General features: G+C 39.1%; 1 protein-coding gene across 12 annotated transcripts in view; it reads left to right on the forward strand.

The window, feature by feature from the left end:
• The window catches only part of LOC129733813 (octopamine receptor beta-2R), a 525,686-nt gene that overhangs the window by 254,843 nt on the left and 246,826 nt on the right, over window positions 1-24,017 (forward strand). For 9 of the 12 annotated variants that reach the window (XM_055695381.1, XM_055695345.1, XM_055695326.1 and 6 more), the window contains one exon: window positions 18-4,555. In XM_055695381.1, coding sequence (XP_055551356.1) covers window positions 18-336 — 319 coding nt within the window. In that variant the 3' untranslated portion in view covers window positions 337-4,555. Of the gene's footprint in view, window positions 1-17; window positions 4,556-24,017 lie in introns of those variants that run through there. The other 3 variants (XR_008729722.1, XR_008729725.1, XR_008729723.1) reach the window with 1 other exon arrangement.

Below are 24,017 nucleotides of genomic sequence, written 5' to 3' on the forward strand. Positions count from 1 at the left end.
ACCCTTCTTCATTTTAGGTACATCATCACGTCGCTCTGCGACTCCTGCCCTAATCCCGACATCGTAGTTGTCCTGGTTTTCTGGGTCGGCTATTTCAACTCGACGTTGAATCCGCTCATTTACGCTTACTTCAACCGAGACTTTCGGGAAGCGTTCAGAAACACACTGGATTGTATGTTCTGCGCCTGGTGGCGACGAGAAACGTCCCCACTGGACATCAACGTGCGCCGGTCGAGCCTGCGGTACGACAGTCGGGCGAAAAGTGTTTACTCGGAGAGCTATCTGAGGCCCTCGCAGAACGATCGATTCAACAGTGAAGTTGGCGAAAGTCTATAATACTGTCTGGCTGAATCCAGCGGTCACAACGACAAACCCACCAGTTACCAGTCGAGAAGAAGGTAAGCCGAGCACGAGAGTCAAACGAAGAAACACAACATGCAAAACAATTAGCACAAAAAGCAGAAAATTTCAATATTTAATTTTGACTACTGCACAGCAAGCATGACAGAAGCCAGTGCTGCCAGAATTGTCCTCAAGCAGAAGATTATTCACGAAACGCGACGAGAGACAGGACACAACACTTATTGTTCTTACAAAACAAACACCTTGAAAGATCTGTTGTGTAATTCAAAAGACAAAGTACCCCCGTATGAAAAATCAGGTATCTACCAAATCCCCTGCAAAAACTGCTCCGCGGTTTACATTGGCCAAACACGACGAAAATTGAAAGTGCGACTGCGAGAGCATAAGAATGCAGTTGACAACGATCGGGCTAATGATTCGAGTGTGGCAGCACACACCATATCCCAAAACCATGCCATCGACTGGGAAAATGCAAAATTATTAAAAAATGTACGAAAAACATCGAACCTAAACGCATGGGAATCAATGTACATCACCACCGCCGACAATCCATTAATGAATGAGGATGATCCCCCAATACTCTCCTCGCTCTTCCACCTGACGAAGCTGTAACAGTGGTGAAATTGTGATATCTAGAAAACAACAACTACTATGCGCAACTAGTCGGACATCGTCCAGCTGATGGGCAAGATCGCTGCCCGAAACCGGTCGACTAAAAAGATGAATTAAATTCCTTTTTTATGTTTCGTAAGAACAATAAGTGTTGTGTCCTGTCTCTCGTCGCGTTCCGTGAGTGTTATCGGGGTTCTTACGTTAGCACCAATGAATATTGTCAAAAGATTATTTTAAGGCAATTTAGCCAATGTGTTAATTATGGAAGCCAGTTCTAATTCTTTAGAATAAGCATTATTCGATTCATTCGCTCATGGCACTGACGGCACTGGCCTAACCGAAGAAATGACTGGTCCACAAACGTTTGATAGAAACAAAAAAACCATGCACACAAAGAAAACCGAAACAACATAGTGATTTAGGGTAAAGAATATTCAAAAGTGAGACAGAAGAAAAGAGATTATTTTCCAACCGAGATAAAACAGAAACAGAGCCTCGGAAAAACGCTACAGTGCTTCCGGTTGGTACGGTCGAATGAAAGACAGATATGCAGTGTCAGTGCGCGCGGCAGGATAGAGTTAATTTATTTACTTTTCTGCTGCCGGGTTTGTTGTGATTGTTTTCTTTTTTTATTTTGCTTTCTCTCTCTTGTTGTTATTGCATTTAAGCGCCAGCCAGACTCCCTAGCGAGCGACACAAAAAAAAGCTTTAATAAAATTAAATTGCTTCTCTCCACCGACGTTCTGTCTGAGCTTTGGTCCGGCTCTCAGGAAGAGGAACTCTACTCGACATAATCAAATGTGGGGGCATTCGCTCGAGTGGCGGAAGCGGCATCTTCCGCATTTCAAAAAAAAAACGTCAAGAAATACAACAGAACGAAAAATGAGAAAGCTGTAATTAATTACCCGTCGGAAGTAGACGGGCGATGAATGTTTTTTTCATTGGCACCCCCAGGTTTTGGAGCCTCGTCAGTTGCCTGCAAAAATGTGAAAGAGTGCTTTCGTCCTGAAAAATGAGTGCCGCAATTAATTAGAAAGCCAGTTGGCCACCGTCTGCGGAACGGGTCGAAGCTGGCTGCGAAGCGGTGCTAAATTTAACGCCAAATTTAATTGCTACGATGTGTTGTCGAGCAGCAGCGTACAATCCTGGTTGGGCTCCTGTGCAGGTGTAATTAGGACGAAGAAATTAGCGAAATTGATCGATTCTAGAACTAGAATTTTTCTATAAGGTTGAAAATAATCTGGCTCATAAAATTTTAACAGCTGAGTTTTCTGTAACTAATTCGGTAATTAATTTGTTTGACGGGTGTACAGTGAACCAGAGTTTTTCCTTATACAATAATCTTATTTGGAAAGGAAAACATTTATATACTAGAGCCATAGTTTCCGCTTTCACTGTTTATAGAGGAAAATGACTTAATGAATGGTTTTCGGGATATGTTCTGAAAATTTGATTCCCATGTATGAAATTAAAAGGCATCTACCTGATCGTAAAGACGTTTCTGGACACTACAATATTATTTGCCTCGAAAACAGAAGGTTCGTTAAATATTTGTTAAATTTTTGCACTTATAGCGGAACACTAAAGATTAGTCAGTAGGCAGAATTGAATAAAGTCGCATGGCATTCCAGATTAAGCAAAAATACGAACATTGGAAACGAATCGTGAAAATGATGACTAACTTATATAATTTGAAACTGCATCAACTTCACCACCGTCGATTTCAAAACAAACAATCATCCGTTTAAATTAGATCAAGATGGTAACCGACCGTCTTCCAATCGCATCCCTCACCAACACCTGCCAATGGGAACAAGTTCGAGTTCGAGTAGGGCGAGAAACCGACCGACCGTCAGACTGCACATATTTCATAAATATATAAATAATCGCTAGCTTCCATTACCCGATAACCTCACGTTCGATCCGTATCCAGCACTCAGTCTGACTGCCATACTGTCGCCAGATTCGTTACACTTGTTTTCCCATTTCGTGTGCGCTTTGATGCTTTTTAATTAGTCAGGCATGTGTCGGTACGCCAATTTTATGACATCGTTAGTAATTTCGGTTTGACCTCTAGTTTAGCGGTTGCTGTCGTCAACTAGCCGCAATGCTAGCCCTGTCATACACCCGTCGTTTACGATTGGGATTATTAATAATCTCACGCTCGGTTTTCGACTGCGTATTCCAAATGTGTCACATGGATTAGGCCTTGGCTAAATTATTTTCAGCCAAGTTCTAAGTGGGGTTTACATATCAACCAATGCTGACAAAATGTTATTATTCATCAGATGTATTTGTATTATTCACACGCAAACTTAAGATAGTGCGATGCGAAATTAGGGCATTAGGTTGATGTGTTTTAACCATAACGCACCATGATCCTACAGATACTAAAAATCTCTCTCGAGAATTTTATCTCTACCAACACTAAGTTTCAGCCTGTGTAAGTAGAACACTTCGAATAGAATGTTTCCAGACTTTTATTTAAACTCAATTTCATTACATAAAATAAATGATCATTCCGCGTCGAACACTCGACAGAAACGAACGTGCAAAGTGGTCGTTCTATTACAATCCGGTCCTTGTGTACGAATAGCCAAACAAAAGAGTGTATTATTCGCGCTAAAGGCCAACTAGATTGTGAGTAGTGTCGCTACGTTCTGTACCCGGCTCGCAACTTTGGCTGTATTGGAGCAAATTACCAGCTGCAGTTTTGATCTGTGCACAGTGAATATTTTTTTTTTTTTTTTTTTAAGGGGGGATTTGTTAGTAGCTTAAGTATTTATGATAAATATTAGTAAATAATGAGTATGTGTGTCCAATCACAAATGGTGACTTCTCAACACTGTTAGAAATTTGTAATTTTAATTGTTAGGATTTGTTTGCTTTCGCAATTAGGACTTATCATTCGTAGGGATTTAAACCTACTTGTCAGAAAAGGGGAAGTAAACTTACAACTAACTTAATTGCTAACTTATTGGCTATAAAGAGAGCTTATCGTAGCAATTGAGGATTGCAACGATTTTTGTCGAAAATTGTTAATAATTTTATTTGACATAGCTTCTAATGGTTCAACACCAGTAAGTCTATGTAATTCGAGTGTACCAAACCAAGGAGGACGCTTCAAAATCATTTTCAGAATTTTATTCTGAATCCTTTGGAGCGTTTTCTTCCTTGTTGAACAGCAACTTGACCAGATCGGTACAGCATAAAGCATTGCTGGTCTAAAAATTTGTTTGTAAATCAAAAGTTTGTTCTTTAAACAAAGTTTAGAATTCCTGTTAATGAGAGGATATAAACATCTCGTATATTTGATGCACTTGGCTTGTATACTCTCAATGTGCTCTTTGAAAATAAGTTTTTTATCATAAATTAGTCCCAAGTACTTAACCTTGTCGGGCCAACTTAAAATAACCCCATTCATCTTGACAACGTGATTATTGTTTGGCTTGAGGAAAGAAGCCCTAGGCTTATGCGGAAAAATTATCATTTGAGTTTTAGAAGCATTGGGAGAGATTTTCCACTTTTGCAAGTAGGAAGAAAAAATATCTAAACTTTTCTGCAATCGACTGCATATGACACGAAGACTTTTTCCTTTTACGGAAATGCTTGTGTCATCACAGAACAATGACTTTGTGCATCCTGGAGGCAAATCAGGAAGATCTGAAGTGAATATGTTGTACAGGACTGGACCCAAGACTGAACCTTGAGGCACACCTGCTCTGACAGGAAATCTATCAGATTTTGAATTCTGATAGAAAACCTGCAGAGTTCGATCAGTAAGATAATTTTTTAAAATTTTGATTAGGAAAATTGGAAAATTAAAAGTTTGCAATTTCGCAATCAAACCTTTATGCCAAACACTGTCGAATGCTTTTTCTATGTCTAAAAGAGCAGCTCCAGTGGAATAACCTTCAGATTTGTTAGCTCGTATCATATTAGTAACTCTGAGCAATTGATGAGTTGTGGAATGCCCATGGCGAAATCCAAACTGTTCATTTGCAAAAATTGAATTTTCGTTGATGTGTGACATCATTCTGTTAAGAATAACTCTCTCAAACAGTTTACTTATTGAAGAAAGCAAACTGATTGGTCGATAACTTGAAACTTCAGCTGGGTTCTTATCCGGTTTTAAAATGGGAGTAATTTTTGCATTTTTCCATAATTTGGGAAAATATGCAATTTTGAAGCAGCAATTGAAAATTTTCACTAAAAAATCCATTGTGCTCTCAGGGAGAAGTTTGATTAGTATATTAAAGATTCCATCGTCACCAGGTGCTTTCATATTTTTGAAATTTTTAATAATTGATTTAATCTCATTCAAGTTAGTTTCAATTATTTCTGCAGGTAAAAAATTCTGGGAAGAAATTAAATCAAATTGACGTGTGACTTCATTTTCAATTGGACTCACAAAATTCAAATTTGAGTTATGAACACTCTCAAACTGCTGAGCAAGTCTTTGAGCCTTTTGTTCATTGGATACAAGAAAACGTTCACCATCTTTTAAAACTGGAATAGGCTTTGAAGGTTTCTTAAGAATCTTCGACAGCTTCCAAAATGGTTTTGAATATGGTTTCAATTTTTCAACTATAGTCTCAAAATTTTGATTTCTCAGAAGAGTGAATCTATGTTTAATCTCTTTCTGTAAATCTTTATAAATAGTTTTAAAAACAGGGTCACGAGAACGTTGATATTGACGTCTGCGGACATTTTTCAAACGAATTAGAAGTTGAAGATTTTCGTCAATTATTGGTGAATTAAATTTCACTTGAGCCTTTGGAACAGAATAATTCCTGGCATCAACAATTGCACATTTTAATGCTTCCAAAGCGGAATCAATATTCACTTCGTTTTGCAAATCAAGCTCATTATTGAAATTTCTCTCAATATAATTTTTGTATCTTTCCCAATTAGCTTTGTTATAATTAAAAACAGAGCTCATAGGGTTTAAAACTGATTCATGTGATAAAGAAAAAGTTATTGGAAGATGGTCAGAATCAAAGTCAGCATGTGTGATCAAATCACTTCATACATGACTTTGATCTGTCAGCACCAAATCAATTGTTGAAGGGTTTCTTACAGAAGAAAAGCATGTAGGACTATTCGGAGACAAAATAGAATAGTATCCTGAAGAACAATCATTGAATAAAATTTTGCCATTGGAATTACTTTGAGAATTATTCCATGAACGATGTTTAGCGTTAAAATCGCCGATTATGAAAAATTTCGAACGATTTCTGGTGAGTTTTTGTAAATCACCTTTAAAATAATTTTTGAGCTCGCGTGTGCATTGAAATGGTAAATATGCTGCGGCAATAAATAAAATCCCAAGTTCAGTTTGAACTTCAATTCCCAAAGTTTCAATAACTTTCGTCTCAAGATGGGGAAGAGCACGATGTTTGATTCGGCGATGAATAACAATTGCAACTCCACCGCCGGAACCCTGAATCCTATCATATCTATGAACCACGTAATTGGGATCATATTTTAATTTTATGTTAGGTTTCAAAAATGTTTCAGTAATAATTGCAATATGCACATTATTTACTGTTAAAAAATTAAAAAGCTCATTCTCATTGGCCTTCAATGAGCGAGCATTCCAATTTAATATTTTAATTGTTTTATTTAAAATCATTGCTAAATTTTAAATTAGAAACAATTTTAATAGTAAAATTTGTGCCTATTTGAATGGCTTCAAACATTGATTTTGCCTGCAACATGGCGTTCATAAGATCGAACATTGCCTGTTGCAAAAAAGAAAGTTTACCTGCCGTAATAGGCCCCAGGCAGTTGACATTAGAAAAAATATTTTCGGCAGCAATATTAGCTGGAGTAATAGGTGTACAATTTTTTCTAGCGTGTTTTGCTTACCCATATTAACGGTCATTTTCGAACTACCAACACTAGGCGGTATAATGTTCGAACTACCTGTAACCTGTGCATAAGTTAAACGGGTATGCAAAGGAGTAGGTAAACTATGCGTCACTGGTACGCTTGGAGAATTTTGTTTTGAAGTTGGTTTTAATTGAGAAATTGAATTTTGTTTACCTTGCCTTGCCTTAACAATTGCTAAACGGACTGGGCATTGATAAAAATTTGACATATGGTTGCCGTTACAATTCGCACAGCGAAAGTTTTTACTCTCTTTCACAGGACATGTGTCCTTTTTGTGAGAAGAGTCTCCACAATTAAGGCATTTTTGGTCCATGTTACAGAATTTGGAACCATGGCCATAACGTTGGCAAGTACGGCATTGGGCGATATGCTTTTCACCTCCGCCATACTTCCTATAAGTTTCCCACTTTACACGCACATTATACAAAGCATGTGCTTTTTCAAAAAAATTTAAGTTGTTAACCTCATTGCGGTTAAAATGAATTAAATAATTAACAAGGGAAATTCCAGTTCTCTGACTGTTTTCGCCTCGTGATTTTTGTTTCATTAGAATTACTTGGGTAGGGGCTATGCCAAGTAATTCTGTTAAAGTAAGTTTGATCTCATCAACGGTTTGATCGTTGGTGAGACCTTTCAAGACAACCTTGAACGGCTTGGCGTTCTTGGTGTCATATGTAAAAAATTTGTACATCTTGTCAGTTAAATACTGAACAAGACGATCACGACCCTTTACTGAGTCGGCTAATAAGCGGCATTCACCTCTACGGCCAATTTGATAGGTAACTTTAACGTCAGAAACAAACGTTGAAAGTTCCTTTTTGAATATATTAAATTCAGAAGAAATAGTTACCACAATAGGTGGAACTTTCTCCTTTTTTAAAGATTTTATATTTTGTATAGTTTCATTATTAATAACTTCCATTTCACCAGCTTCTTGCTCAGGCAAAATATCAAAAGGATTGTCACTACAGACACTCGATGTGTCAGAAAGAGATGCCTCTCTTTTCCTCCCCGCAGCGATGCGAGGTTTCTTTTTCCGTCCAGCCATTTCAGGTGATACGAAAAAAGTTAAAACAAATGTTAAATTCAAAAGTAGGTAGTCTTGAGAAAGACTGATGGGAAATAACTTTCAGGTAGTCTTTAAAAGACACACTGACAAAACACAAACTTTGAAGCTATAGGCAGTCAAAGACCAGTCCACAAGCAACCGAAAAAACGTCTGATCTGTAGGACAGTTCAAGACGCACTGTGCACAGTGAATAGATCTTTCTAATTCAAGGCCATCATTTGACAGTCGAGTCGTGTCGCTGTGCTTAGTGATCTCACACCCGGCTCACTGCTGGTGGCAGTATTGGTGCTGCTGTACTGGTGCTGCTGGCTGCTTTGGGTGCAGCTTCGAACGATCGGACAACCACTGCTGGAAGGAAGAAGTAAATAGGTACGTGTTCTTGCCGGCGCTAGTGCGCTAGTGCACTACATTTAGCGCGATGGATATAGATCCCTCGCCTCCCGTGCCACCATCCCCGAGCCCCCCTGACCCTGACCCTTCTGTTACCCCCTCCCCTGTTCATTCTCCAGTCCCCCCTCGCCCCAGGCTTTACCCGGACGGATCTCAACAGGGCAGCTATACTGTTTATTTTCGTCCAAAGGCAGGAGTGAATTCAAAGCGATTAAACATACTGCAAATTTCTAAAGACCTGACGAAGGGGTACAAGGCCGTGACCGAAATTTCCAAGGTCCGACCTAACAAGCTCCGTGTCGTGGTCAGTGATCTGGCACAGGCCAATGCTATCGCTTGCTCTGAGCTCTTCACACGCGAGTATCGCGTTTACATACCCGCACGAGACGTGGAGATCGACGGTGTCATAACCGATTCGAGTCTGTCTGTCGAGTGTATCCTAAAAAGCGCAACCGGTTGCTTCAAAAATACCGAAACACAGGCGAAGATTTTGGATTGTAAGCAATTGCGGTCCATGTCTCTCGTCGGCGGTAAAAAAGTTTACACTCCGTCAGACTCGTTTCACGTTACGTTTGCCGGATCTGCACTCCCTAGCCACGTCTCGATCGACCGGGTTCGTCTGCCTGTGCGATTGTATGTACCCCGTGTTATGAATTGCATCAATTGCAAGCAGTTAGGCCACACAGCCGCCTACTGCTACAATAAGGCACGATGTAGCAAGTGTGGGGAGACTCATGCGGAAGATTCTTGCAGTGTTAATGCTGAAAAATGTATTCACTGTGGGAAAAAACCAGCATGAGCTCTCCACATGCCCGGTGTACATGCAGCGCAGAGATAAAATCAAGCGGTCACTTAAGGAGCGTTCAAAGCGTTCTTATGCTGAGATTCTGAAGAAGACCGTTACCACTTCTACCATAACATCGAACCCCTTTGATCTGTTGTCCTCTGATGGAACCGATTCTGACGATTCATCAGCGGGAACATCTTATGCCAATCCTGGGGAGTCTAGGAAGAGGAAAAATGTTTCTTCTCCTAAACTTCCCCGTAAAGGTCCTAAGATTTCCCAAAGTGTAATGAAAAGTACGAACAAACCAAACAGTGCTGCGGAAAAACCGAAGCAAACTCCTCCTGGGCTTGCAAATTTAACGTCCCAGAAGGAGTTCCCAGCACTGCCAGGAACATCTAAAACCCCAGTTGTTCCTTTTGCACATCCAGTTGATGAAACAAACTCTGGATTAGTGAAATTTTCTGACATTGTGGAGTGGATTTTTGAAACTTCCAATGTACCCGATCCAATTAAAATTTTTCTTACAGCATTCCTCCCAACAGTTAGATCATTTTTGAAGCAGTTGACTGCCCAATGGCCTCTCCTTGCAGCGATTGTATCCTTCGATGCCTAATTCAACTGCGTATATGAAGGATTCTATCTCTGTCTTACAGTGGAATTGTAGAAGTATTTTACCAAAAATTGATTCGTTTAAAGTTTTGATAAATAAAAACAAATGCGATGCATTTTCCCTTTGTGAAACTTGGCTTACTTCAAATATTGATCTCAACTTCCATGATTTTAATATTATTCGCCTTGATAGAGACACCCCATATGGAGGAGTACTTTTAGGGATTAAGAAGTGCTATTCTTTCTATCGTATTAACCTCCCCTCGATTCCAGGCATCGAAGTAGTCGCATGTCAAATGACAATACAAGGTAAAGAGCTTTGTATTGCCTCAATATATATTCCTCCCAGAGCACAGGTTGGGCAACGGCTGCTCTTTGATTTAATAGAACTTCTTCCCTCGCCACGTTTGATTTTGGGAGACTTCAACTCTCATGGTGTGGCTTGGGGTTCCCCTTACAATGATAACCGCTCCTCTTTAATCTATAACCTTTGCGATGACTTCGACATGACTATTTTAAACAACGGTGAAATGACACGTATCCCGAAACCTCCAGCGCGCCCAAGCGCTTTGGATCTATCCTTATGTTCGACGTCGCTACGGTTGGATTGCACATGGAAGGTAATCCTCGATCCTCACGGTAACGACCATTTGCTTATTCTCATTTCAATTAATAACGGGTCAACTCGCATGCGACCAATTCACATTCCGTATGACCTCACACGGAATGTCGATTGGAAGTTATACGAGGAAATGATTTCAAAAGCGGTCGAGTCGATTCAACATCATCCACCACTTGAAGAATACAACCTCCTCGCGGGCTTGATTCTCGACGCCGCGTTGCAAGCCCAAACGAAGAAATATCCCGGCGTAACGATCAAAGAGCGGCCTCCAACTCCGTGGTGGGACAAAGAGTGCTCCGATGTCTACACGCAAAGATCCGACGCGTTTTTGGCCTTCCAGAAGGGAGGTATACCCGACGACTATATACAGTATTCTGAGCTTAATACCAAGCTTAAAAGCCTGGCTAAAGCAAAGAAACGCGGATATTGGCGTCGGTTCGTGAACGAGACGTCGAGGGAGACATCGATGAGCACTCTTTGGAACACAGCCCGAAGAATGCGGAATCGCGTAACGGTCAACGAAAGCGAGGAGTCTTCAAGTAGGTGGATATTTGATTTTGCCAGGAAAGTATGTCCGGACTCTGTTCCTGCGCAAAACTTTGTTCGCGATACGTCTCCGGGTCACGACGCGATAGAATCACCTTTTACGATGGCAGAATTTTCAGTTGCCCTCCTGTCCTGTAACAATAACGCGCCTGGGTTAGATAGAATCAAATTCAACTTGTTGAAGAATCTACCCGGCAATTCCAAGAGGCGCTTGTTGAACTTGTTCATGAGTTCCTGGAGCAAAACATTGTACCGCAGGATTGGAGGCAAGTGAAGGTGATCGCCATCCAAAAACCAGGGAAACCAGCTTCTGATCACAACTCTTATAGGCCGATTGCAATGCTATCCTGTATCCGGAAATTAATGGAAAAAATGATACTCCGTCGTTTAGACCATTGGGTCGAATCAAATTGTCTACTATCAGATACTCAATTTGGCTTCCGCCGTGCCAAAGGGACGAATGATTGTCTTGCGTTGCTTTTAACAGATATTCAGCTGGCGTATGCTCGCAAAGAACAAATGGCGTCTGCGTTCTTGGACATTAAGGGGGCTTTTGATTCCGTTTCTATTGACATTCTTTCGGGTAAACTTCACCGACAAGGATTTTCTCCAATTTTGAACAATTTTTTGCACAATTTGTTGTCCGAAAAGCACATGCATTTTACGCACGGCGATTTAGCAACTTTTCGCATTAGGTACATGGGTCTTCCCCAGGGCTCATGTTTAAGCCCCCTTCTTTACAACTTTTATGTAAATGACATCGACAAATGTCTGGCAAATTCATGCACGATAAGACAACTTGCAGACGACAGTGTAATCTCTGTTACAGGAGCTAAAGCTGCCGATTTGCAAGGACCATTGCAAGATACCTTGGACAATTTGTCTGCTTGGGCTCTACAGCTAGGTATCGAATTCTCTCCGGAGAAGACTGAGATAGTAGTTTTTTCTAGGAAGCATGAACCTGCTCAGCTTCAAACACAATTAATGGGTAAAACGATTTCTCAGGTTTTGGTACACAAATATCTTGGTGTCTGGTTTGACTCTAAAGGCACCTGGGGTTGTCACGTGAGGTATCTGATGAAAAAATGTCAACAAAGAGTGAATTTTCTTCGTACAATAACCGGACGATGGTGGGGAGCCCATCCAGGAGACCTTATAAGGCTTTACCAAACAACGATACTGTCTGTTATTGAGTACGGGTGTTTCTGCTTCCGCTCCGCAGCAAACACACATTTGATCAAACTGGAGCGAATACAATATCGTTGTTTGCGTATCGCCTTGGGTTGCATGCAGTCGACCCATACGATGAGTTTGGAGGTCTTAGCTGGAGTACTACCATTGAAAAACCGCTTCTGGAGCCTGTCTTCTCGTATTCTTATCAAATGTGAGGTCTTGAACCGTTCCGTGATTGAAAATTTTGAAAGGTTAATCGAACTTAATTCTCAAACCCGTTTTATGACATTGTATTTCAATCACATGTCCCAAAATATTAACCCTTCTTCGAATATTCCAAATCGTGTCGACTTATCAAATACAAATACAAAACTCGTGGAATCCCGGATCATTTACGCGTGCAGCAGATCCCTAAAATTTTTCCAATAAATATCGAAACATCAACTGCGACAATATGTACTACACTGACGGATCACTTCTTGATGGGTCCACTGGCTTCGGTATCTTCAATAACCATTTAACCGTCTCCCATAAGCTCGATAATCCTGCTTCTGTTTACGTCGCAGAATTAGCTGCAATTTAGAATACCCTAGGGATTATCGAAAATATGCCCACGGACCATTATTTCATCTTTACGGACAGTCTCAGTTCCATTGAGGCTCTCCGATCGATGAAAGATGTTAAGCACTCTCCGTATTTCCTGGGGAAAATACGGGAACATCTGAGTGCTTTATCCGAAAAATCGTATCAGATTACCTTAGCGTGGGTCCCTTCTCACTGCTCGATACCGGGCAATGAGAAAGCGGACTCTTTGGCTAAGGTGGGCGCAACAAACGGTGATATTTATGAAAGACCAATTGCCTTTAATGAATTTTTTGCATTTGTACGTCAGAATACGATCATCAGTTGGCAAAATTCTTGGACCAAGGGGGAACTGGGAAGGTGGTTACATTCCATAATTCCAAGGTATCGACGAACCCGTGGTTCAAGGGGTTGGATGTAGGTCGGGATTTCATTTGCGTGATGTCCCGGCTTATGTCCAATCACTATAGATTTGACGCGCATCTCCGTCGTGTTGGGCTCGGGGAAAGTGGTATCTGTGCCTGTGGTGGAGGTTATCACGACACAGAGCACGTTGTTTGGTCATGCCCTGTACACCGTGACGACAGGTCTAGATTAATAGCTTCCCTGCAGGCCGAAGGTAGGCAGCCGGCTGTTCCTGTTCGTGATGTCTTGGCGAGCCGTGACCTATCCTACATGTCAACATACATACTCTCAAGGCCCGAGGGAGACAACCCAATATGCCAGTCCGTAATATCTTGGCCCAGCAGCGGAACATATTCAATATACTGCTTACCTATAGCAATAGAAAACCATCAAACAACAAACCAGTGCTTTAATGCAAAACATTCTAGCTTAAGTTAGATTTAGTTTCAGCTCGTAGTCGGCAGCGAGGATAAAAAATTTGCTTTTAGTTATTAAGATACTTTAGAAAGTAAGCTACCAGATATAATTGGCGCCGTTAAACATTGAATTTTATTTGTGCCGTGTCAAATAAACTATAGATGAAGAAAAAAAATAAAATAAATGATCATTTACCTTAAGAATTCTAGGGAAAACTACCTTGGATGGACCACGTCCTGTAGTGAACAACCGGTCAGATTAACTCTATTTATTAGAAAACTCGAAGGGCTTTGAGAAACTTATCATCGGGAAACAACTTTTCTTACTTAGCTGCATCAAAATCATGAGAAACATTTGTGAATTCTAATTGAGGGTAAAACTACCTTGAATGGACCACTTTATTTAGTGGATCACCTTGACGGAAAACTGTTTATTCCCTAGACAGGTTAAATTAACCTATAGTGGACACCCCGTCAGATTTACTCAATTTCTCTAAACATAAATCGGAATATATAAATGTTTGTGATGCAGATTAGCTGGACAAGATGTTTTCCGGTAGCAGTTTTCTGAATATCTCTGGAGTTTTCGCATAAATTGAGTTCATCTGGCGGGTGGTCTACTATAGGAGAGAGGTCCACTATATTTCAATTTACCCTTTAAATTAGAAGTTTTCGCATAAATTTATTTAATCTGACCGGTGGCCTAATGGAGGACATAGTACATTCAAGGTAGTTTTACCCAATATAAAAAAAAACAGTTGACGAGTGGTTCACTAAAGGAAGTGGTCCATCTGTGTCAGTTCTATCATAGTTACATCACTTCGGAGTCCAATTGTCAGTGAGGCAGGACCCAAGTTTATGCGAAAACTCGAGGGTTTATCAAAAAACTTCCATTGGGAAGCATTTTATACATTTAATCTGAATCAGAATTACAAGAAACATGTGTAAATTTCAATTTATATCAAGAAAAATAAATAGTTTTCCGTCAGTGTGATCCACACTAGGGAATGGTCCATCCATGGTAGTTCTACCCTAAATCGGAGTATATGAATGTTTCTCGTGGTTCTAATGCAAGCCAGGGCAATTTTACCTATAATGGACCACTTTCTTATAGTGGACCACTCGCCAGATTAACAAAATTTATGCGAAATCTCGAGGGATTCTCGGAAAACTTTCATCGTGAAACATCTCATTCACCACGAGGAAAATTTAGGATAAATTTCGATTTCTGTTAAGAGAAATTGAGATAATCTGACGAGTGGTCCACTATAGGAAAGGAGTCCACTATAAGTTAATTTACCCTAGTTGGATACGATGTTTCCAAGTGGAAGTTTTTTGAAAACCTCCCGCGCTTTAGCATAAATTGAGTCAATCTTACGAATGGTCCACTAAAGAAAGTGGTCAATCCAAAGCATCGTTGTCATTAAAACATTCGGATACGGTTAAATATGAACATTGCTGCAAATCACCAATTTCATTGTTGATTTACATTGATTTTGAGCTCGAACATCATTGGTACTTGTAATTAGGGTTGGTACCTGATCCGTATCTCTCATCCGGGGTTTCCGTTTGGGGGAGGAGAGTTGAAGGATTTTTATAGGGTAAAATTTATGCGAAAATTTGAGGGATTTTCAGAAAGATTGCATCGGAAAACATTTTATCAAAGATAACTAGAACAAGATACCTAACTTCCTTATTTTTCATACATTTTCAACACGACCGATTTTCGACGGTTAGTGCTGCCATCTGATGACTTAAATTCTCATGAACGGGTCACTATGAGCAAAACCGATTTACCGTGCATAGTCCGTCATCGATCGTTGAGCTGTTCAAGATTGTATATGAAAAAGGTGTAGCAGTTTGGTCAGCTCGACGCTTAAGATAACATGCAGATTAGTGATACTGTCATTTTTTGCACTTAATGCTATTGCCATATTTTTTGCACTTCAAAGTACGACAGAAAAGTGTGAAATTGTCTGCCAGAGTGGGGGTTTATATTGTGGGGTTATATTTGTTTTCAGGTCCCATTCTACCAAAACTTTTAGTTTGATATATCGCAATCCAGGTTTCAGAACCATTGTGCATTTGATCAAGTTTATCGGGGCACCCGATTTTTGCCTTATTAACCTCAGCAAGAGTGGAAAACTTGGTTGTAGAGCGTGCTCATAGCGGTTATCAGTAAGTTCTTACGGAAAGTTTCATGTTTGAGAACTAAACATTCGTACACATTATTATCATTTTTCGGATGGTAACACCGTACAGTCGTCCACATTAATACTGAAAAAATTGTTTCACCTTTCGGCAGCCATGTCTTGGCATTGTCGTCAGTTGATTTTGAAGTTAAGTATACATCATATTAACAGTGCATAAATTAGTTCGATTTTTGCTCACGCGCAGCGACAATCATGTTCGATGAATTCCGCAAGAGTCAGGTATCTTGTTCTAGTCATCTTTTATTTTATCCAGTTTATCTGCATCAGAAGCATGAGAAGCAATTGTAAATTCCAATTTACATGAAAATAATAAAAAGTTTTCCGTCAAAGTGGTCCACTAGAGGAAGTGGTCCATCTAAGTTAATTATACTCTAAACTAACTTTTATGACCACTCTATAAAATCTGATGAATTGCATTTTTTTTACTTTATTTTTACATTGCACTTAGACAACTGCTATCATTGTACAGAAAAAATCAACAAAATTTGATAAACAACATTATTTGAAAATATTCATCTGCTTCTTTCATGCGTATTTTTTATTCAACATGCCTTTACAAAGTAACTACGTACGTTTGATGTTAATGCAGTTCAAAGCTGTCGATCCTAGGGGTAAATTAACCTACAGTGACCTCTTTTCTAGAGTGAACCACCCGTCAGATTAACTCAATTTATGCAAAAACCTGATAGATCATCAGAAAACTTCCATTAGGAAACTTCTTATTTAGCTATTCTGTATCAGATTTACAAAGAATATTTATGATACTTATTTATATAAACTCAGGTAATCAGACAAGTGGTCCACTATAAAAAAGGGTCCACTATAAATTAATTTACCCTGATTCTCGTTCTGTTTTAACCAACCCTAACGGCATGCGATATCTGTGATGGATCCCATAAGCAGTATTATTCATAACGTAAAACATTCTCGCGGTGTAAGCATTACTGAACGTATGAAGAATAAATCCGAACAAACTTTCAATCTGTTATACATATGAAAATGAAGTTCTATGTGTCTGATGCATATAGACTTGGAAATTACTAAACCGATCGACATGAAAATTTGTATGTAAGGGTTTTTGGGGTCAGGGAAGATACTTACCTTTTCTGAGAGGGAGGACTCCATACAAATGAAACACAGTTTTTTGCATATCTCGAGAATTATTCGAGAAAATGAAGCCACGTTGATGTATTAGGAAGCAAAAAATATTTCTGCGGTAATTTAAACTACTCCTTGTTCTGAAAGGGATGGCTCCCATACAAACGAAACATAAATATCCGTATAACTCAAGATTTAATCAAGCAAATAGAACCAAATTTGGCGTGTGGTGGTTCACAAGAGCAAGAAATATTTATAAGTAGATCGACACCCCTATTTTTCCTAGAAAGGGGGCTCCCATACAAGTGAAACATAAATTCCTGTATAGCTCATCAACTAATCAAGTAAATGTAACCAAATTTCCCATGTGAAAGAAATGTTTTTATGGTGGTTTGACGACCCTTTCTTCTCTGAGAAGAGGGTTTCCATACAAATGAAACACAAATTATTGCATGACTCTGAATTAATCAAGCAAATGAAACCAAATTTGGCATGTGGAAATTTTTAAGGGCAGAAAATATTTTTATGGCGGTTCGACACTTCTTCTTCTTCAAAAATAGAGCTAGTGGTTTATAAATTTAAAATTTTAATTTTTGACGTAGGACTCCGTTTCACTCAACTACACTGTCTGTGAAAACTGAAATGAGCATGTATTTGTTTATATCGTGGAAAGTTTAAATCCTATAAAATGCAAATATTTTTTTACAATGTATGTATATGGGAATATATCCAGATTTGTACACTTAGGCGCATTTCATGCATCTGATATGGTCCTGTTTCACCATATAGGGATTCAGCGCTAGTTATATAAACCAATTTGTTTGCTGGGTAGCTAATTTCTTCTTTTGAGGTCAGAACCTAACCATTTCGCTTGTATTTTAGATACATTGAGACAAAACAACTGTTGTTTAAAGAGGAATTATAATGAAAGTCAAAAATAGGTGATCTGAGGAAATAGAAGGCAACTGTAACGTCTGCTCTGTTTGCAGCCCTACTATAACCAATCAAAAAAGCTGCGGATCAGAGAAAGTGACCAAGATTCAGCCAGAAGCAACTCATACAGACGTTGGGTACGGTAAACGTAAAACTTTCGGAAATTTAATCATAACGGTTGCTTGAAAGGTGATTAAACACTAAGACAGGTAATTGAGTTTGATAAATTTCCCATAGAAGGCAGATATATTCCTGCAAAAAAATCTACGCCCTTGCGAGCGGCCTTCCGGGAGTCAGCCGGAACATTCGCTATGGCGGACAAATCAGGATGTTTTTGAGTTCTTTCTGCTTCGAGTAGCAGTCCGACGCCAGATCTGACCTTAACACCGCATCTTCGTCCTTATGGTACTTCTTAATGACCGAAGCAACTTCCGGCAAGCACTTCGTACTAAAAATTTGACCGTTCACGGCTGTTCCGGAGCGAAAAAAGTGCGGCTCTGACATCCCCTTCTTACTGTTTGTCAGCCACAACAACACCTTATCAGGGAACTTGGTGTGAAATGAACATCACCTCGGAGCTTACTTCTTTCGTGGGGGAAGTAAAATACGAAGTGCCCTGCCAGTCGTTGCCATCCAAGGTGAGACAGGCATCATCGTCCATCACCACCGCATGTCACGATTCGTAGGGAAAATCTTATTTAGCCGCTGCCGCTGATGTTGGCACTAAATAGTGCCAAGATGTTGTAAATAGGCTTTGCAATATTCTCGGAAATGGATTTTTTTGGGGAACGGGAATGAAACCGGAAAAAAATTCTTAGCAAAAATGAGATTTCAAATAAAGTTTATTAATAAATCATTATCAGTTCGCATTAAACACGGATTAAAAAACAAAACTTATTCAAGTTCACTCCAGAAATTCATGATCGATTTTTGTAGCAATTGTTAGCAGAAGAGTAGGTTTCATAGTTTTTATGCCGTCGACCAATCGCCTCAGATCTACTGACAATTTTTCTCTAAGCCCAAATAATGTAATTTCCTTTCGTAAAACTTTGCTTAAAATCGCTAAATCACCGCTGATGTCTGATTTCTAGAATACCTGAAAACCACCGATTCCAGCTCTTGCTACATTTCATTAGAAACTGAAGAGTCCAATACTTTTAGTTTGTTGAAGATCACGCTGAGTGTTTGGCAGGCAGGATTTAGAGCATTGAATGCCTTCGTAATTAATGTGAAATCGCGGCCACTACCCAAATTACACTGGCTGAGTTTTATTAATATATTTATCTGGTGACATTGATTAAGAGATTTCAAAATTCTTTGTCAATAAACAAAGAAAAAATCAAGCAACTATCCGCTTAGTAGTAAATTCATTAGTAAAAAAAGACATTAGACGAAGAAAATATTTCTTAATTTTTCGTTTACTGAATAAGACAGCATATATTTTTGACCAATAATTTAGCACATAATTTGATATTACACGGCAAGTAAATATTGATCGTCATTTCAAGCAAGTATTTGCTTCGTATAATGCACACTTTGAAGCTGCTTTACACTGCTACGACGTAAGTTTCGTGTTTTGATACGATATTTAGTTTTATTGCAATATTGTATGGAAAATTTTTCGAGAGACTCGGGAATCCCGGGAATCAATATTTCTATTCCTGGGATCCGGGAATCCCGGGAAAACGTAATTCCCGGGAAATCGTTCCCGAGATTGCAAACCCTATAGTTGTAAATGCCGGAACGGGCATATCCGGCGTCTAAAAAATGCCGCATGATGTCCGTTTTCGACATAGGGAGGTACTTTCTTTGAATGCGCACACTTCGAAATGGAAAAGCTTCACTGTTTTCGCCATCACGGTTAGAGTCCGACTGATAGAGCTGCCATTTTTTTCTGTTGACTCATGGATTCCTATGGTTGATGCTGGTGTATGTCAGTGCGTTTGAAGGTTAACCCATGAAAAATCGGCAATCCACACGTTTGCTCTATCTCATTCGAACAGTTTGCTCGAGCCTTTTCAAAAAACGTAGTTGCAAAAATGAAATCGATGGCTATTTCCATAGCAATGGACGATTCAAGTCAAGTTTTCACTCAACTGCAGAGGGAACGATAGTAGAAGCGGACATCCCACGTAGTCTTCGAGCTACTCTCTCTCTCTCTCTCTCTCTCTCTCTCTCTCTCTATCTTTCTCTTTCTATCCGTTCTTTTCCTGTGTCCGAGAATCTGATTGTCGGCATAGCTGAAAATTACAATATGATCTTCGGTCCACTTCAAAGACGTCTGCGTGACACCAAATTGTTTATAGAACTATGATGGGCGAAACATTCTCCACCCTCTAGTGCCCAAGTAAATTTTCAGACGGACTTCGAAAAAATCACCATGAATCTTTATAAACATTTTTTAAGTATTGACTGAAGTTTTTTAGAGGTGCTTCCGCGCTGTCCAGACTCGAAAATTATATGAAGTATTTATGAAGCTAGTCGGATTTAGTAATATTCCTTATCCTTCATGGTTGTGTTTGGTAGAGTAGTTTGACAACTGTCGGTTTGCTATACCTTGTCTTAAAGATACTTCGATTCGCACCGCGTGAAGGTAATGTAATCTAAAAAGGAACGGCAGATGGTTCTAATATCAGGCTTTTGTTTGTCAACATTATCACGTAGAACTTTTTATTTATTGCTTTATCAAGGTGGCTGTCAGCCACAGGCCGGATAACGTAGAACTCTAAAATCAATGTGGAAAAACTCATTTTCGACAGATATATTCAAGATTTTTCCACAAGTGTTGGAAGTTTCCAGCTGGAAATACCGACAGTGATGCCAACTTGATGACATATAATTATCTGTGAAGACATCTTGTTTTGCGAAGACAATGTAAGGACATTGGAAATTATGTGAAGACATCCACAATTTAGAGAGATGGTGACTTTTTTCTTTTGCTCGTCATCTTCCGGTTCGCCGGTAATTATTTCAGCCTCTAGACGGTTCTCACCTGGCATATCGGGTGGGACAACATGAAAAGACATATTTTTGCGAAGCGTGAAGACATTTCACAAACTGGCATCCCTGCAATACGATCATGATCGTAAAGCTCTTTGGTTATTAAAATTTTGACTAGAGGGAATTTAGTATTAATTACTTTCAACCTAGTAAAGATACTGGTAAAACCTAAAGAACACAAAAAGTTTTACAATATTAAGTTCATATGCCGCAACTTGTTGAAAAACTAATTGAACTGTTCCGGGATAAATGGTATGAATAATCTCCGCAATCATAACTTGGCATCATAAGCATTGCAAACGATACGGAGCGCTCCGTGCAGAACTCTAATTAGCTCGACATTTACAACACGTAAATATACACACATTTACCGTGGCAAGTCATCTATCTTAATATTCTGCGCTAACAAGCGCGCGAAGCTCCATCATCGTCATCGCTCTGTGGAACGGTGACGACTGTGTCGATGGAGATTTTCCTTGCCGTTGACACTAAAAATAATTAATTTTTCATCTCGCATCACCAGTAGGGACTAAGAAGTTTGTTAAGTCCGCCCCTGTGGGCAGAATTTTCTCTATTTGCTGTCCATGTTGCAGGGAAAAACCCTTACTATTCGATGCCAGCAGTTCCAGCTCATAGATTCCGTGAAATCACGTAACAAGAAACGAAAATAGGAGGCAGGTGGGGTACAAATCAGTGCATTACTTTCGGCTCAGAGGGATTACGTTGGCGGCGCACGCAGTGAGAGGCGTGTTGAAAAGTGTCCAAACGTAAAGCGCTTCAAAACGAATTTGGTGCAGAAATCTGATAGAGTCGTTTTTGTGAACCTAGAGCATTTTTTTCACTAGAAGGTTGATATCTTAGAGGAGTGCTTATGAAACACAAAGAGTACATTTTTGTCTGGCTGGTGTTTATAGTGTGTCTTCATTATAGTTTCTTATTGAAAGTTCCAAATCTTGTTATTCCAGCAACAACAAAAAAACGCAATCACGTCTACGCAAACGTATTAACACAAACAACACAATAGAATGCAATCATATCTCGAATTGTGTGCAAGAGTTGAAGAACTCCCATGGTGAATGTGAAACTAGTCACTAGAATAGCTCCTTAGAAAAAGAACTCTAGTGTAATGTACATAAGATGATAACAAACACATAAAATAGAAGCAAAAAACATAATTATAACTGAGTGTGTATGTTTTGAAAAACCAAATCCAGTTAGGAGTGCTTGCAATCAAATCAAACTATCACAAACGAGAGCGAGAGAAAAAGAACGAGAGTCAGAGATAAAACAGAGTCAATATGTGCTAGATAATCTAGAATTGTACGAATAAATAGTAAGATCTTATTAGGAGAAATTTACCAGCTAATAGAAGAATACTAACTTGCTATAAATATTGTCACAAAACAAATAAAAAAAAATCCGAAGGAGAGAGCACAAGAGCGAAACCATAACTTTATAGTATCGAAATCTAAATAATGAAAAAAAAGCAATATTTATAACGTTAGATAAGATTACTCAATGCTGATCTGAACATCGCAAAGCAGATGAAAACAATTGTGTTGATTTTAAGAGAATGAAAAAAAAAAAAACAATCGGGTACATAAGCAAACGTAGAACTTCTCCCATAATTCAACATGGCTGAATCTAGTGTTAAAATGTTCGATTGGATGTGGCATTTTTTAGATAATAATGTTCGAATCAAAAAAAAAAAATGTAACATCAACAAACAGCAACAACTATAACAACAAAAACCAGCAGTATCAAGCAACAGAAACAGCAAACAAACCAAAACCATTAAATCGATGGCGCTAAGTGTTAGTGATATTTTACTCCGCAGCCGATGTATGTAGATGTTGTATTTATTATTGGCGTTGCTGCCGAAAGCTCCCGTGCTCGACTGAGCATTGTGTGTGGAGAGCAAAGCGGGCTGGTGCTGTGGTGTTGTTGCCACTCCACCTCCAGTTCCGATACCACCCCCTCCCCGTTCCTATTGTTCTCTCTCACTCTCACTGTTAGAGCTGCGTTAGTTAGAAACAAGTGATCGCGCTAATCTTGTGAGTGGTAACTGGCGCGCAAACACTTCTGCTTCCTCTCGCAGAACTCCAGGTTTCCTAGTGTGCTGTAGGACTTTCAACTGTTAAATTACCACTGTATTCGCTCTAGTGAAGTTTATGGATATTAGGTTAACATTGGCCAGGAAGATGATGGGAAGTGCTCTGAAATTGGTAATAAAAGAGGCGTTATACTAATTATTATTTATTGCTCAAAGCACCAATAGTCAAAGGTTTGAAAAATATCATGATGCTTAACAAATAGTAAATTTGTTTTAACTTCAGTAGGAGAATTTTTAAAAAATGTTACTAATAATTAATAGTTTGTATGAGCGAAAAATAAAAAAACAAAGGAATCAATATTACCCCAAGTACCAAAAAATTACACAAAGAAGAGAAACTTTTTAACATTTATGCTTTGCTTATTTTTTGTCTTTATCGTGAAATGTTCGGAGCTCATGAAACAGAATTGAAAACTCTCAAGCTGAGAGTAAAACGACATACTAAAGATATTCGTAATACTGCACTGGCGAAGTAGTGCTTAGGAAAATATGGTTTAGAATCGACTACTCTAATGATCCCTACCTTAGAAAAAACATCGTGTTTGAGTAGTTCATGAGGACGGTGTATTTGCGCAGTCCTATATACTGTTACATACTCACTTGAATGAACTGCATTAATTTTATAAACAACTGTTTGACAGTTTCTTCAAAAGTAATCATGTCATCTCGATATTCGGTAATCTGAAATTTTTACAATTTTTATCAGCAGTAATGTCGTAAAATACTGGAAGCACTGAAGCTCAACTCGCTATATGAGACACTCGTCGTGAGGTGTGTCTTTCCGGATGAAGAGAAGAAACCGTTGAAGAAAACCTTTGTGCAATTTTCTTTTTATGCATGAAATTTGAGAGCATATTATTTTTCTGAAATCGCTTCGAAATTGAATGATTCTTTGGCGATACGATCCATCAGCGAAGCGAGGCATTAGAAGGCAATATAGAAATAAGTGATTTTTCCCCTACACACACTAGTAAACGTGTGTAGCCGGGTAAAGCTGCTTTAGTTTGCTCCAAACTGTAAATCATGGCATCTCGTTGTTCCGACTTTTTATCACTTTTTGCCATTTTTTGCCGATTATGTTCAGCAGTTTTTCCTGGTCACGGATATATTCCGAATCAGAACCGAGTTTACAACATACGATAAGTGTTCAACTAAATATTTGTCTTGTTGCTCAAAACGTAACATTGCAAA

Source organism: Wyeomyia smithii, chromosome 1 (genome assembly GCF_029784165.1).
Source record: "Wyeomyia smithii strain HCP4-BCI-WySm-NY-G18 chromosome 1, ASM2978416v1, whole genome shotgun sequence".
Lineage (NCBI taxonomy): Eukaryota > Metazoa > Arthropoda > Insecta > Diptera > Culicidae > Wyeomyia > Wyeomyia smithii.